The sequence below is a fragment of the Carettochelys insculpta genome, chromosome 3, assembly GCF_033958435.1.
Source record: "Carettochelys insculpta isolate YL-2023 chromosome 3, ASM3395843v1, whole genome shotgun sequence".
Lineage (NCBI taxonomy): Eukaryota > Metazoa > Chordata > Testudines > Carettochelyidae > Carettochelys > Carettochelys insculpta.
In genome coordinates, this window is record NC_134139.1 from 111,175,712 (window position 1) to 111,191,891 (window position 16,180).

At 42.6% G+C, this 16,180-nt stretch overlaps 1 protein-coding gene across 1 annotated transcript in view; it reads left to right on the plus strand.

The window, feature by feature from the left end:
* THEMIS (thymocyte selection associated) overlaps positions 1-16,180 on the plus strand; it is a 122,175-nt gene that overhangs the window by 86,965 nt on the left and 19,030 nt on the right. Inside the window, exon 5 of the mRNA XM_074988776.1 lies at positions 7,221-7,362. Within this exon, the coding sequence (XP_074844877.1) occupies positions 7,221-7,362 (142 nt within the window). The remainder of the gene's footprint in view (positions 1-7,220; positions 7,363-16,180) is intronic.

Here is a 16,180-nt window from a genome sequence, read left to right on the forward strand (position 1 = left end):
GTTCAGTTGAAACAAATTGAGTTATTTCAGTTGAAACAAATTGAGTTATTCCAAATTTGCAGCCAGGTGAAAGGGATTAGCATTTAGTCCAGTGGATCAGTGCGATATTTTAATCTGAAGCTTGGGCTATATGAGGAAACAAAGTTGATCCCAAGTACGCAATTCTAGTTATGCCATTAGTATAGCTAGAATCGACATGTCAGGATCGACTTTGTTCCCTGGTGTAGATCGGGGGGTCTTCAGCCTCACGCCGCCATCCCTTACTGATAACGTGGAGTACTAGGGTCAGTGGCTGAGCCCAGAGAGATCAATTTTGCCCCGTCTTCACAGATGAGGCAAAATCAAAATTTGGAGGATTGATTGTGGAGCATGGAATGCATGGTAAATATAGACATACCCTGATTTTGATATCCTTTATGCTGCTTGTACAGCTGGTGAGAGATAAGAATTAAGAGTTTTGGCTCTACATTTTACCTATAAGAGAGATGTGATACAGGTTGAACCTCTCTAGTCCGTCTTTCTCTCATCTGGCAACATGCATAATCCGTTAGCTGGACAACCACTTACTATGGGTGTGGCCAAGTTTCCCATGGTCTCATAAAGTTTGTTTATAGCCATCAGGCCTGGCTCTCATTGTTCTGTGCTATTACTTAGCTGTAGTTTATCCCTAAATGCCTTCTAAGAGCACAGTAAACAGCGAAAGTGTGCATAATGCTGCTAGACAATATTGATCTCACATGGTCCAGCAAATTCTCTTGTTTAATACCAGCCAAGCCCTGAGAGTGCCAGCTTGTAGAGGTTTAACCTGTAGCTGGAGTGAAATAGTTCTTGTATAGTTAAAATCCAGAAAGAGATGTGAAGGTTGTAGAAAGCCCTCTCTAACAAAGAAAAAAGATAATTCTTTTTCTAAGTTAGACCGCTTCCTCTCTCTCCTATTTTCTTCAAAAAATAGCTTTCAGTAGGCTCACATTCAGTCAGATTTAGGCTTTCCTATTGTTGCAGAAGCTACTTTTGTTGCTTGTCAATAAACTGCTTCTTTTCTTTGGAAGGAGTGGGGTGTCTATGGATTTCAAAATAATTTCCCATTCAGTATGTCATTGGTATGTCTTTTTCTTTTCTTTTTTGGTATGTGCTTACAGCTGAAAAGGATATCTGCTACAGTTAAGTGTTTTGCTACTAAATATACAGTCTACTATCAGAGGGGTAGCTGTGTTAGTCTACTATATATTTTGAAGTGGTTGTCTGTTTGTCTGATTAAGAACTCGTCATAAATCATACCCAAATTCAGTACACAGCTTCCTCTTATCATAACTTAAAGCAGCTTGAGTTTGGTTGTGCCAAGAAAATGGAATGTGCCTGGAATGGGATTGATTCTCATGAAACCAAACAGAAGAGAGACAGAATCACCAAATCAAGTAAAGTCCTCAAAATTGACATAATCGAGTGAATGTTGAAAGAGACTCTGAACCAAAGCGAGCCAGAAATATAGGATGTACCTGGAGTAGGATTGCTGCTCAATAATCCCTACAGAAAAGAGACAAAATGAAGAAATGTGGAACAGTGCTCTGTTTTGGCATAGCTAAATTAATGCGTAAGGTTTGAAAACTAGAAGAAAATGTTATTGGGAACTAAACTGTCTATAGTCTTTTTTTAGTTAAAACATAATGGCTACATCTACACTAGCCAAAAACTTCGAAATGGCCATTTTGAAGTTTACTAATGAAGCGCTGAAATACATATTCAGAACCTCATTAGCATGCGGACGGCTGTGGCACTTCGAAATTGATGTGGCTCGCCACCACGTGGCTCGTCCAGACAGGGCTCCTTTTCGAAAGGACCCTGCCTACTTCGAAGTCCCCTTATTCCCATCTGCTCATAGGAATAAGGGGACTTCGATGTAGCCAGGGTCCTTCTGAAAAGGAGCCGCGGCTGTGAGCCGCGTCAATTTTGAAGTGCTGCGGCCACCCACATGCTAATGAGGCAGTGAATATGTATTTCAGTGCTTCATTAGTAAACTGGCCATTTGCATTCGTAGACACGGCCAATGAAGGATAAAAGTTTATGGGGATGAAGAAAAAATACTTGATGGAATTCTGATTTAAAATTAAATGCACAAATTTTAACAATCCCTTTTTTAAGAAATCCAGAATAAAAATTATCTTCATGAAAATAGCACTGTACTTTTGAAAAATACAATCTTTTAGATAAAGCATGTACATTTTCCTTTTTTAACAAACAAACAAACAAATCTTAATTGAGTTAAGAACCTGAGCCATGCCAGATAATTCTACTAGTACTGTATATGCCAAAGCTAAAAAATATCTCTATTAGCCTGAGTTTCTGAAAACAAAATAGTGTGCCGCTCCAAGTCTTTAAAGAGTGCAGTAAAAATATTATGATCTTTATCTTATAGCATGCATGCCTCATAATAAATGTACTCCAAAAGTGTAGGGCCATGTCCAGCAGTGATTGCTCCAATAAATGAGTCTTCCTCTGCAATACAGTTATTTGTAATAACATAACAGCTTTACTTTCTGCCTGGAAAGTCACCATTTTGTCAAATGTTTTATGCCACTATATCTCGCTCAACATTTTCAGAAAGTGTGACAGTTGTTGGTTTCTTATTTACTCCCACATTTTTATAAGCTTTTAAAAATGACATGGCATCAAAGGTTTTCTCCTTTTTTATTCTGAGCCTTCTTGACATTGTTAAGGCTTAAAATAATTCAATAAGTACATAAAGAATAAAAATAATAGCTTATCCTGGATACAAAGAGAAAATTTTCACAAACCCTACAATGTGTCGAATTACAGCATTCTTATCACACTTCCTTAAAACGTGGCCCCTACTTATTGCAGCCGCTTGTTTCAGTGGTCATAGCTTGTATTTTTGGAACACTCTCTCTCACTTAAGCAACAAGAAGTCCTGTGGCACCTTGTAGACTAGCAGATATTTTGGAGTACAAGCTTTCATGGGCAATGACCCGTTAGTCTATGAGGTGCCACAAGACTTCTTGTTGGTTTTGAAGATATAGGCTAACATGGCTAGCTCTCTGATATCTCTCTGGCTTAGGCTTTCAACATGAAAACACTTCTTGGGTTATCTACCAAGCCATTTTTTGGTCGTCATGCATAAATGTAGTTTCAGGTTTCAGTGAAGAACTGTGCCGTCTCAAGTGCATGAGATCTATCAAGTTTCTTCAGTAATTTGGTGTGATTTCTTTCAGAAGAGCCTAGGGGCCCCCAGACTTAGCATCATGTTATTACCCATCTTGGATGATGACAGCTTTGGTAGATATTGCTAAAAGAGGAGAGGAAATGTAGTCTTGTGGTTAAAGCACTGGCTGAAGCGAAGTAATTTTGGCTCTTTTCCCAGTTCTGCCGCACACTTCCTGTGTGACACTAACCAAATGCTGTAGTTTCCTCAGCTGTAACATACAGGTGGCAATATAGGTACACATCACAAGAGGTAACCTGATGTTTGATCCATTACTGCTTTTAAAGCACGGTGTCTTGCATTAAAGACAAAGCATTCTGAATATTACTGAGAAATATTTAGGCACTACCATTCAGCAGAATAGTAAATGTTTCAGACTTCGCTGGTTTTGCACTGGCTGAGTGGAGGGTAGAGGTGAATGTAAGGGGGTGCCCCCTGCTGCGCAACTCCAACAAGAGCTGTCTGAGCTTTGGCAAAAGCCAGCAGGGAGCGAGCTGGGAGGGACCCGGGTTGTGATAAGGCAGCACCCAGAAGAGATTTACAGGTGCTTTCACCCTGGTTGGTGCAGGGTAGGCATGGGTGCATGTGCATACATGCAAACTGTGTGTTAAACTCGTTATGTGGTTGTCAGGTAACATTTGCTTTGATCACATCTAAGTCTTCATTCACTATTAGTTCAAAAGGGGAACGCAAATGAGGCAAAATGAAAATGCAAATGAAGCACCGATTTACCTATTGCAAGCTTCATTTGCATAACTGCATTTTTGAAAGAGAGTCTTTGGAAGGAAAAGGAGCAGTGTAGACAGGGTTCTTTTGAAGTAAAATCCTGTTTCTGAAAGCACACTTCTCCCTGAAAAAAATTAGGAAGAAAGGTACTTTTGAAAAATGGGGTTTTATTTCAAAAGAACCCCGTCTGCATGGCTGTTCCTCTTTCGAAAGACTCTCTTTTGAAAATGTGATTATGCAAATGAAGCATGATATATGTAAATTGGTGCTTCATTAGCATTTTTGATTTGCCTCATTTGCATTCCCCATTCGAAAGGGGACTGTAGTATAGACGTAGCCTAGTGGTTTACCCTAGCTATAAGGTGCACTATTAAATATTTCTTAAATCTAGTAAACGTGTGTATTTCAGTTAGGAATGCTAGTGTGTGACAGATTTCAGTCTAAATTGACAGGAAAATCTATTTTTTGACATCTTAAATGTTTGAGCTCTGTCAATTTTAATTTATTTGCAAAGTGCCTTGGGGGAACCATTGTAAAGATGTGACTATATCAGTAGACTGACTGATAAAATTATCACAAGTGTTAATCGCATGCTTCACAACTTTGGGATTTGCCCCTGTATGGTTGTTTTTGATATTGAGTTGTTTTTAGGTTATTTTGGACAATATAAAATAAAACTTATGGGTGTACCACAAGTGTTACTTACTAGGATTGACATGTAAAAATGGAAATCAAAATAGAAAAGAAAAAAGACAAAGATACTTTGAAAATATTTTCTTACTAGAAGATTTACCCAATGTTGCTTAGGTCCTTAACTCAATTAATTTTGGTTTTTCTTCGTTGAAATGATTGCTCTGGTATGTGGCAGGGGATGAGAGGTTCCGTATGGAGGCTGCTCTGGGGAGAGCAGAGAACCCCAGCCCTCACTGCAGCATCTTGGAGGAGGTGAGATGTGCTTCTCCGTAGCTACTGCAGATGAAGTGGGTGCAGCTGGGAGGGGGGTGCATATCCCCCAGCTGGAGAGAGAGACAGACAGAATCTCTCAAATATGTATAGTAGATATAGTCCCTTTTACTGACTGCCACTACTGTCCTCTGCTGCCCCAATGGGGTTATAGATAACCTGGTCTCCATTTCTGGACCCTTGCTACCCCTCTGTGGTTATACAACATAACTCTCCTTGCTTTGTGTCCCATACCCCTGCTGCTCCCATGTGCTCATTATAGAGAAGAATCCTCCCCCTCCATGTTGTGAGAGACAATCCCATTCGAGGCACATCCCATTTTCCTGGCACAACCAAATTCTTACTTTGCTTTAAGTTATGATAAGAGGATATTGCATACCAAATTTGGTAATCCTAGCTCTTACTGTTCAGGAGTTCTTGAACAGACAGACAAACAGATGGACAGACACACAAACCAACTGTCTCATATTCAGTATTTCAGTTAGTTAGTATTGGAGGGGTAGCCGTGTTAGTCTGGATCTGTAACAGCAACAAAGGGTCCTGTGGCACCTTATAGACTAACAGAAAAGTTTTGAGCATGAGCTTTCATGAGCACAGACTCACTTCATCAGATGCTGGTCTCGGAAATCCAAAAAGCTCATGCTCAAAACTTTTCTGTTAGTCTATAAGGTGCCACAGGACCCTTCAGTTAGTTAGTACATTCTCAAGAGTTTCTTAATTTCGTAAATACTGAATAAAGATTAATTTAGAACTTATTTCTATTCTGTAATATCCATGACCATCTGGGCTCTGGGGACAAACTGTGTGTAAATTGAGCTCCATTTAATTTTTCTTTATCATTCATCTTTAATGTGAACTATGAAAATGCCCCATGGTTATAAAGGCTGTGACAAATTTATTGAAAGCTTTGTACATTTGTGTTTTGAAATGTGTTAATTTTTTTCCTTGGCTAAAATTTGCATATTTTTTAAAACTTATATAGCTATGGTCAGGACAGAGTGGTGTCAAGTTGGTGATACTTGTAGAAATGGTGCAATACACATGAAGAAGAAGAAATCTTATTGGCAAAGATAACCCCATTATTTTTTAGTGCATAATGGCAGAGCTCTCTCTACTTCACTGGAGCTATGCCTCTATCCATTGACAAAGAATACGGCTCAGTTATAATAGCGTACTGTCTTTCCCTTTCCTTTCCTTTATTCTGACAATTCTGGTCTTCTTTCTAATGTGTTCAACTTTATTTCTGTTTCCTCAAATCCCTGAGGTCCTTGTGAGTTTTACCACTGCTTCAAGTTTTGCTTGATTTCATAGGTTCTTTCACGATTACGAACTGTACTGCACAACATTGTGCAAGTTGCACTACATAACATTGTACAGAATCTTATGATGCAGTGAGCCCCTACTGATATGTCTTCCAGTGTTTATTTTAAAAAAATGCGTATAAGTGAGCCCCAGAACGTGTTGGTTTGTTTTTCCTCTTTCACTGTTTGCTCTGATATTGCAGCATTTTCATTCAGTTGTTTGTGTCAGGATTATTTTAACTGCATGGCACAAAGCTGATCAGATGCAGAAGGGCTATGCTTTTTGCACAAGTAGGTAGATTTTGATCTTTAGCTCTTATTCACTAGTTTGCATCTCAGCTGGATGTGCTGCTCTATTTTGAATTGATTGGCATTTCAGTTATACATATTTATACTTTGTAAAATGGTGACTGGTTAGGCAGTACTTACACGCAATTACAATATAAATGCATTGCAGTTTTGCTTTTGATCACATGAATAAGTTATCAAAACCATAACTACAATATATTTACACTATAATTGCATGTAACTACTGCCTAAGCACAGCCAACATTTTATTAAGGATAAATATAAATATATATAATTGAAATGCCAGCCACATGTACATATGTTTGTGTATAAAATTTGTCATGTCCTGTATAATAAAACTCATTAAATAGCAATACAGTGAGAACATTGACTGAAAAGAAAGCTATTTGAACAGAAATAGAGAAGGAAATCTTTCTCACATACACAAGAGAGAGGGAAGCTATGAAATATGTCTTAAATGTAATTTGCTGTACCTGGAATATCTTTGTATTCTAGTCATGTTTCTTTGTGGCATACATGCCTCCAAGGGTAACACTGTAGTAAAAGTTATTTATAACTTTGACAAACAGTAGATTCATGTTCCAAATCCACAGAAATGATCTAAAATATGACTGATGCTCTTCCTTGTCACATTTGTGAAGAGTATCCAGTTTGAACTAAGGATGTGTGCAAGAAATCAATCTCACTGTTCTGTGTAATTTCAGAATTTCTATGTAGACACCACTAAGAGGCTGTGCTCAGATCAAGCTGAATTACAAGTTAGTTGTCAAAATGATTTAGTGCACCGGGAGAATGAGGATGATGTGACTGGGACAGCTACATTAGTGGACACCAACGTGATTAAAGGTCAGTTAAGCTTTATGATTTGAGTTATTAATGCGGCTGCATTTAACCCCAGCCCTGATGAATGTTTCATGTACAGAAATATTTTGCATGATTCCATTGGAATCTGTAGATCAGTCAAAGGAGACAAAATGTGAACCTCTTTGTTCTCCCTGAATAAATGCCGTAAGGCAAACTCTCAACGGCAGCGTGGTATTAAACTCAGTTTGACACTGCTGCATGAATATTCAGTGGTTCTCAGGAGTGGGCCTGCATGGACGAGATGTAGTATTCATCTACAGTCAATCTTTTTTAAAGATTGATGATTCAGCCCTGCTGGCAAAGCTGAATGAGTGAACTATGTAAAAATATTAAGATGTCTCAAGTCGCACTTTTCTATTAGTAAGGAAAAAATGAACTGAGAAAATTAATTGCCTCTTATTTATTTGTACTTTTTATGTACTGTGAATTAGGATTACCCATCTATGTTAACATCTGTTTGGGTTTCCTGTATGTCCTCCCCCCTTTTTTTTCCCCTCCCTTCTGAGCAGGTTAAAGCTGAAAAGCTACATGATAAGGGGCCTTATCCACAACTTTTGAAGTCAATGGAATAACTGCTATTGATTTCATTGGGGTTTGAATTAGGCTCATGGTGCATCCATCAGATAAAATCTGTCCAATAATAGGTAATGGGACTTTGAAATATAGTGTGTTTGCTGGACTGGGCCTCAAATGTCTATCTGCACAATGCAATCATTTGAGTGGTTTCTGCTAGTAATATAATAAGTTCTCATAAAGCTTTTCTTTTTTGCCTTGTCATTGAATGGTGTGACTCACAACCGTGAAACTCAGGACATTACTTTGAAAACCTTGTGTATTTTAACTCCTCCAAATAAAATATAAACAGATTTCGTAATGAGGGATTAATGATTAACGTTTTGAAGTTCTTCGTTTGCAGCTGAGGAGGGAGAATTTCATCCTCACGAAGGACACATAACTCCCATTGAAAGACAATAGGAGTTTGTCACCTAACTCCCATTTGTGTTGTCACAGTCCAGAGCAGTTGCATCTCTGCTCTCCCTTGAAAGTCCAGCAATGGCACCAGCTTTAGGCTTCTAGCTCTTCAGCCATCACCTCTCTTGGGTGGAGACATACGTCTCTCCTTCATGACTGGGGTATTTTCAGGCTGCATAGTTTTCTGCCTACATTGTGAATTCTTCAGCAGACTGACTGAGCACGCCTGCTTAGGCTTCTCCTTAGAGTCTAGAAACACAGTAATTACCCACAGGTATAAGTTACCACACAACTCTTTCTAAGCAAACACTTTGATACTTAAGGGAAAAGCACAGACTGTGGAGAAAACATATTAAAACCAATAAAAGAATGTACACGCACACTAAGAGCAAGAGCTCTGGCTGGTGAACAGTTCTTCAAATCCTACCCCCAGTTTCTTAGTGGTTGCCAGTTTGTAACTCTTTTGGTTCGGAACAAGAGGTTATGAATCAGTGAATTAGTTCTTTATGCTGGGGAACAGGTAAATTCACAGACAAAAGTCCCCTCCAAAGGGCAAAAGCTTTAAAAGATCTGGGCCGGAGTGGGCAGTTACATTCCTCTCCTTCCTAGTAATTCCTATGCCACTGGAAGTTCATTCTTTTTGTTGAAAGAGTGCTTGGAGGCTCATAACACTTTCCCAGGTTAAGATTTGTCATGGCTTCTGGTAAATTACATACAGTAACACATAAACATTTACATTTCACCACAATGAGCTCCATAATTTGATATGGTTTTATTTATCTCAATAAGGTTTTTCCCAGGACATTGCCGAAAAAAAAAAAAAGCCATACCTTTTAGGTGTACCTTTGAAAATCAACTCCAAATCAGTATTTTTCCGTTTCGTGAATTTGTTTAGTGATGGCAAAAAGGAAGAGTTCCAGATTGTCACCCAGTGAGTGATCTTATTCAGAAGGAGCCACATTCAAGGTTTTAGGGTCCCTCACAACAGTCACTCATGCTAGCAGTCAGACTACCCACATGAGCAAGGCCTGGCACTGGAAGTCTATACAGAGTAAAGGGGCTCTTGTACTATGACAGGTCGGGCTGTCATAGCTTACACTGAGTTACACTGAGGACAGGCCTGGACCTAGATAGCCTTGGGATTTGGGGGTCAAAAAAGGGACTTGAAGCTGACTTTGAAATCCTTTAGGCATACAAATAACCAATGAATGGAACCTGATACCAGGCAAACTCAAATGAGACTAAGGTACAAACTATTAACAAGGGTGGGTGATTAACCATTGGAACAGACTACCAAAGGGAAAAGTGTCAGAGAGGTAGCCATGTTAGTCTGTATCTTCAAAAACAACAAGAAGTTCTGTGGCACCATATGGACTAACAGAGATTTTGGAGCATAAGCTTTTGTGGGCAAAGACCCGCTTCATCAGATGCATGAGTCATCTTATGCATCTTGTGGGTCTTATGCTCCAAAATTTCTGTTAGTCCATAAGGTGCCACAGAACTTCCTGTTGTTTTCAAAGGGAGAAATGTATTCTTCAGATCAAGGCTGGATGTCTTTCTGGAAAATATGCTTTAGACCCATGGTCTCCACCCTTTTTATGCCCAAGTTCACTTTCTGAATTTAACACCAACCCAAGAAGTACCCTGCCCCTTCCTCAACACCCTGCCCCATCTCTGAAGCCACACACTGCTCACTCTTCCCCACCCTCACTCACTGTCATTGGGCTGGAACAGGGATCAGGAGGGGATGCAGGCTCCGTGCTGGGGACAAGGGGTTCGTAAAGTGGGAGGAGGCTCTGAACTCAGCCTGGGAGCGGGGTTAGGGTGCAGAAGGAGGTATGGATGCTTGAGCTGATCGGGGTTTTGGGAAGGGGTAGATGCTTGGGTTCTAGGAGGGAGTTCAGGGTGCAGGAAGTGATCTGGAAAACTAGCTTTGGTAGGGGGATTAGGTCTGGGGCTTGAGGTGCAGGATTTGGGTACGGGGTGCTGGCTATTGGAAGGGGCTGGAGCTGGTGTGCAGCCTTCTGCTGAGTGACAGTTACCATGGGCAGCTGTTGGTTGGCAGCACAGCAAGGCTGAGGCAGATTCCCTGCTTGCCCTGCATCCATGCCACTCCTGGAAGGGGCCAACAAACCCCGTTGGCCCTGAGGGTAGAGGACAAGAGCCATGTGGCTCTGTGAGCTGCTCCTCTGGCCACCTCAGCTCCCACTGACTGCAGTTTCCTACTCCTAGCCAATGGTAGCTGCAGGGAGTGTGCTTGCAGGCAGGAGCAGCATGCTGAAACCCCATGCTGGTCATTTCTGGGAATGGGCTGGTGGTCTGGGTCGGGGGCAAATAGGGAGTCTGCCAATACCGATTCCCTGGGAGACCCTCCATGACCAGACAATCAATTGTGATCAACCAGTTGGTGACAACTGTGTTCAACAAACAAAGTATTGAGGTCAATAAGGAGGAACGGATTTAAATTTGATGGCCTGTGCTATACGTAAGGTTGGACTGGATGAGCTAATGCTGAGGCAGGGAACATATGACCTGTGGGCTGGATCTGGAGAGCCCTGATTAAGGCACCCCTGGTGAAGGGAGATAGTAGCTCTGCACACTGCTGTTACCCTCTCCCCTGGCTGGGGCAATGGCAGTGCAAGGAGCTACTTCCCCCACTACTCCAATCAGCCAGAATCATGGTCAATGAGAGCAGCGGGAGATGGTGCTTATGAGCGGCAGGAGGCAAAGCGCCACACATGCCCCTGGGGAGCTGCACAGGTAAGCACCTGCATCAGCCTCATACACACCCTCCTTCCCAGACCTGCTTCCCCACTCCACTTCTGCACCTTACCATCCACCCGGAACCCCACCCCTGGCCTGCTCCTGTACCCAGCCTCCCACTCAGACCCCTCCTGCCCATGTCACCCATCTCCTCCTGCACCCTACTTCCTGCCTATACCACCAACCTCCAGACCACTCCTATCTCCCTTCTAGACCCCCAATCTCAGCTCACTCCTTCACCCTATCTCCCTTCTAGAACCCCCAGCCTATTCCTGCACCCTATCTTCTGTCCCACCCCTGCACTCACACCCCCTTCACATACCCTACCTTACAGTCAGATCCCCCATCCCCATGCCCCAGCCCACTCCTGAAACCTACTCTCTGCCCAGACCCGCCGTCAGACTCCTGAACTCTGGCCCAGCATTTGACTAAGAGCAGAGTGGGAAGTCAAAATTGAAACTAAGCCCTAAAACACTTCATGCTCCTGTGATCCTATAGTCATTTTTTCTATTACTAAATCTTTCTTTTGTTATAATTACAACTTTCTGCTGTGTGTATGTGTCCTGATCTCAATATTTTTTTAGGAATCTTGAAATAATAAGGAAGGAGGGAAGGAAATAATAGAATCATAGGGTGAGAAGGGGACATCGAGTCTAGTTCCCTGAATGGCAGGATTAAGTATATCTAGACCATCCCTGACAGAGTTTATCTAACCTGCTTTTTAAAAATATCGTTGATGGAGACTCCACTGCTTCCCTGTACAATTATTCCAGTGCCTAAACCACTCTTACAGGAAGTTTTTCCTAATATCAAATCCTAAGCCCACCATTGCTGCACATTAAGCCCATTGGTTCTTGTCCTATACTCTGAGGTTAAAGAGAGTGCTTTTTTTTTTCCTTTCTCTTCTGTAACAACCTTGTAAGCACTAGTGTGCTGGTCAGATTTACTGTACAATGTACCTGAATAATCTGTAATAACAATGTACTGACTCTGTAATTCAGGAATGACATGTTCTATACTGCTACATATTTTCATAAAGTATTAGTTATTTATTATTTCTTACAGTAGCACCAGAAGCCCCAGTCAGGGGAAACAAACCAGAAAACGAAACAGTTATCTGTCAGCAAGTACTGCACCATCAATACCAAAATGTTCATTGCAAAGAATCTCTCAGGTCCAGGGTGGATTTTGCTAGTCAGAATGAGACTTTGGTCCCCATTCCAATGAATATGCAAATTATTTATTCTTTTGGCAGTCACTTGATAAAAAGTAGGACGTCTTCATGTCACCCTCCTATTTGTGAGTCTGTTGATGGCTGATCAGTCCAATTCCGGAGCAACAGGTCTTATCACAGAAGGGGCGGAGCTGGTAGCTGTTGGAGGACTGTGGGGCAGTTTTTGCAGCTCTTTTCTTCTTTTCTGCCTCTCCTCATCTGCACTGCTGCAGCACCTCTCAGATTGTGCCACCCCATCACAGATTACTGCTCTCCTCTGGGGATGGTTCTGGGCAAGGTACTCCCAAGTGTTGACATCAATGCTGCATTTTTTTCATGTGTGCCTTCAGCATATTCTTATATTGCATTCCAGTGAATTTTTGAATTCTGTATTCCACGTGGAACAACACTAACAGGAGCAACTAAATAAAACCCACCCTAAAATTGTCAAAACACTGGTGGTTGGATCACTTGCCTGGGGTATAGACATTTTGGATGCATCTACACTGGCATTCCTCTTTCGAGAGAGGTATGCAAATGAGGTAAATAGAAAATGCAAATGAGGCATAAATTAGCATGTTTGGCATCTCATTTGCATATTCTAATTCCAAAAGAGCTTCTTTCGAAAGAAGAAATCCAGTGCAGATGCTGCTCTTTCGAAAGTAAACACATCTTCGAAAGAATCCTTGGGAAGAAAGATTCTTTCGACGATGGGATTTACTTTTGAAAGAGCAGCATCTATGTTGGCTTTCTTCTTTCAAAAGAAGCTCTTTTGAAATTAGAATATGCAAATGAGGTATCAAACATTCTAATTTGTGCCTCATTTGCATTTTGATTTACCTCATTTGCATGCCTCTTTCAAAAGAGGAATGCAAGTGTAGATGCACCCTTTGGGTTCAAGACCATGCTCCAAACCAGGCAGAGTAGTGTTTGAACCTGGGACGTTAACAGCAGGATTGCATGTCCTGACCACCAGAATATTAGCTATGCTGGGTGTGGCTTTCTGTCTCTCATTTTAAAATGTATGTTTGGTCCTGAAGCAAAAATGTGAAATAAATTTCAAAATGTTGAAAATATACATGCAAATGACTGAGCTGTTTCCTGGAAGAGGTGAAAGGGAAAGAAATTTTTAGTTTGCTGACAACCTCTTTACTGTGTTGTCTGGGGCAACTTGGCCTCTTTAAAGATCTGAACGGCTGACAGTACCGCTCCTCTGATGGAAAGATTCTGCACAGGGTACAGTAGGTCCCCTTGATACTTAATTTGCAATGAAAGAGGTACCTGGACTCAAGCAATTTTTTTACTTTTACATCCCTGAGGAGTGAAGGCAATGAACTAAGGGTGCTGAAGCCCTCCTTCAAGTGTGAGGGTCAGGGGCCCCTACTCTCCTGAGACTCTGCCCTCAGCCAACCCAGAAGCTGGAGTGGGAACCAGGAGCGGGGTGGGTAGCGCTCAAAGTAGCCCCCTGCCTCTCTCCCTGCTAACCTTGCCTAGGGCAGGTGGAGGAACCCACTTTCCACAGGTGTCCGTGTGCGTCTCCCCACAGGAGGGGCGGCATTTTGGAGATGCAGCTGGGCCATATGAGCCAGGCAGGTTGCCTTGCAGATTTGTGGGTGGCCTTTCTTCTGCCTGTGATGTGAGTTGCCTCAGCAGCCCCTGGCCTGGGTCCCTGCCCGCCCACCCACGGAAAGTGAAGGATTCACACTGCAGCTGCTCATATCTACCTGCATGGCTCTTACCACAGCTGGGCCACAGCTCCAAAACCACCCAGCTGCAACCAGCTCGGGAAGAACTGTGCGGGCCATTGTGGGGAGCCAGTGTACAATCGCAGAGTCTCCAACTCCATCTGCCCTTAGGTTGGTGGGGAGTGGGTGGGGGGCAGAGACTGCTCTCAGTCCCCTAAGCCTCAGACACGTAAGGGTCCACAATTGCTCCTCACAGCTGCCAGGGCTCCCCAGCTGGGCCCCATGCTGGCCTGACCAGAGAGGGAAAAGAAGGGGGAAGGAATGGGGTCGAGCCTCGGACAGGACAGCCCCCCCTTTTCAATAAGTGGGAGGATCCCATTCTTCCAACACCCTCCTTCCTCAGTTCCAGTGCCATTGCTAAGATCTACCCAGCCTAGAGGTGCTGGGGCTCAGTCCTAGCTCACATGAACCCGTTTCTCCGACAGTGTTCCAAAGGCTTTGAGGAAACAAGGTTACAGATTCTTCCCCGTAGGTAGCAGGTGCAGTCAGATAGTCAGGGTCAGCCTCAAGAATCCACGTATGCTCTGTGGCAGGAACCAAGCTGAACTACCTTTTCATTGCCTTCCTTGAAGCCAACAGCACTGATTTCAACAGGAGCATGAACAGACCGGGGTGCTGGGGCTAGGGTTGCTCTGGGTGCTACTGCACCCTCAGCTTCAAGCTGTAATAAGAAACACCGCATATATGGCTTCTGCGGTTTCCACCAGCAGCATCCCCATGATAAAATTTTTTCCACCACCTCAGTATGAGACTCTAAAGCTGTGTCTACATGTGCACGCTACTTCGAAGTAGCGGCACTAACTTCGAAATAGCGCCCGTCACGGCTACACGTGTCGGGCGCTATTTCGAAGTTAACTTCGACGTTAGGCGGCGAGACGTCGAAGTCGCTAACCTCATGAGGGGATCGGAATAGCGCCCTACTTCGACGTTCAACGTCGAAGTAGGGACCGTGTAGACGATCCGCGTCCCGCAACGTCGAAATTGCCGGGTCCTCCATGGCAGCCATCAGCTGGGGGGTTGAGAGATGCTCTCTCTCCAGCCCCTGCGGGGCTCTATGGTCACCGTGGGCAGCAGCCCTTAGCCCAGGGCTTCTGGCTGCTGCTGCAGCAGCTGGGGATCCATGCTGCAGGCACAGGGTCTGCAACCAGTTGTCAGCTCTGTGTGTCTTGTGTTGTTTAGTGCAACTGTGTCTGGGAGGGGCCCTTTAAGGGAGCGGCTTGCTGTTGAGTCCACCCTGTGACCCTGTCTGCAGCTGTGCCTGGCACCCTTATTTCGATGTGTGCTACTTTGGCGTGTAGACGTACCCTCGCAGCGCCTATTTCGATGTGGTGCCGTGCAACGTCGAAGTTGAACATCGACGTTGCCAGCCCTGGAGGACGTGTAGACGTTATTCATCGAAATAGCCTATTTCGATGTTGCTACATCGAAATAAGCTATTTCGATGTTGGCTTCACGTGTAGACGTAGCCTAAATCACGTAAACACGACACATTTTTAACAATGCAACTGTTTCTGGAAGTGACAGAACCATTTAAATCTTTAAATATCTGTTTCTTGCCTATCAAGAAGTGCTGAAATATTAAAGACTGGATGGAAGATTTATTGTGCCAAAAAGAAACAATAGTACAACAAACAGAAATTCAGGAAAAAAAAATTTAGATACGATTAATAAGCTAGAATTATTGGAAGTGAAGTGACAGAATAAAGAGACACCACCTGGGCATAGTAATTACTCCAAATAAGAACAAGAAACAGTGAATGTATTCAGTAGCTGGAGCTTTCAGTAAAACATACTATTTACAATTCAACTTTTATTGGTAATGTTTTATTTGATTCCAGCATATTGTAAACATTAATCTTCCATGTATTTAACCTATATAGCATATACTGTATATTTGAACATGTCAAAAATCTTATTTTAAAAAAAATACTGGCTTGCATCTTCAGCTGGTGTCTATTGTGGTAGCGTCTTTGAACCAATGAAATGTCTTGTTTCACATCAGCTGAGGATACAGCTCATTGTTATGAAATGTGATTTCTATAGGCCAGATTCTGATATACACTCATCCCTGGCTGTACGAGCACAATTGGTTCTCAACTTTCTGCTC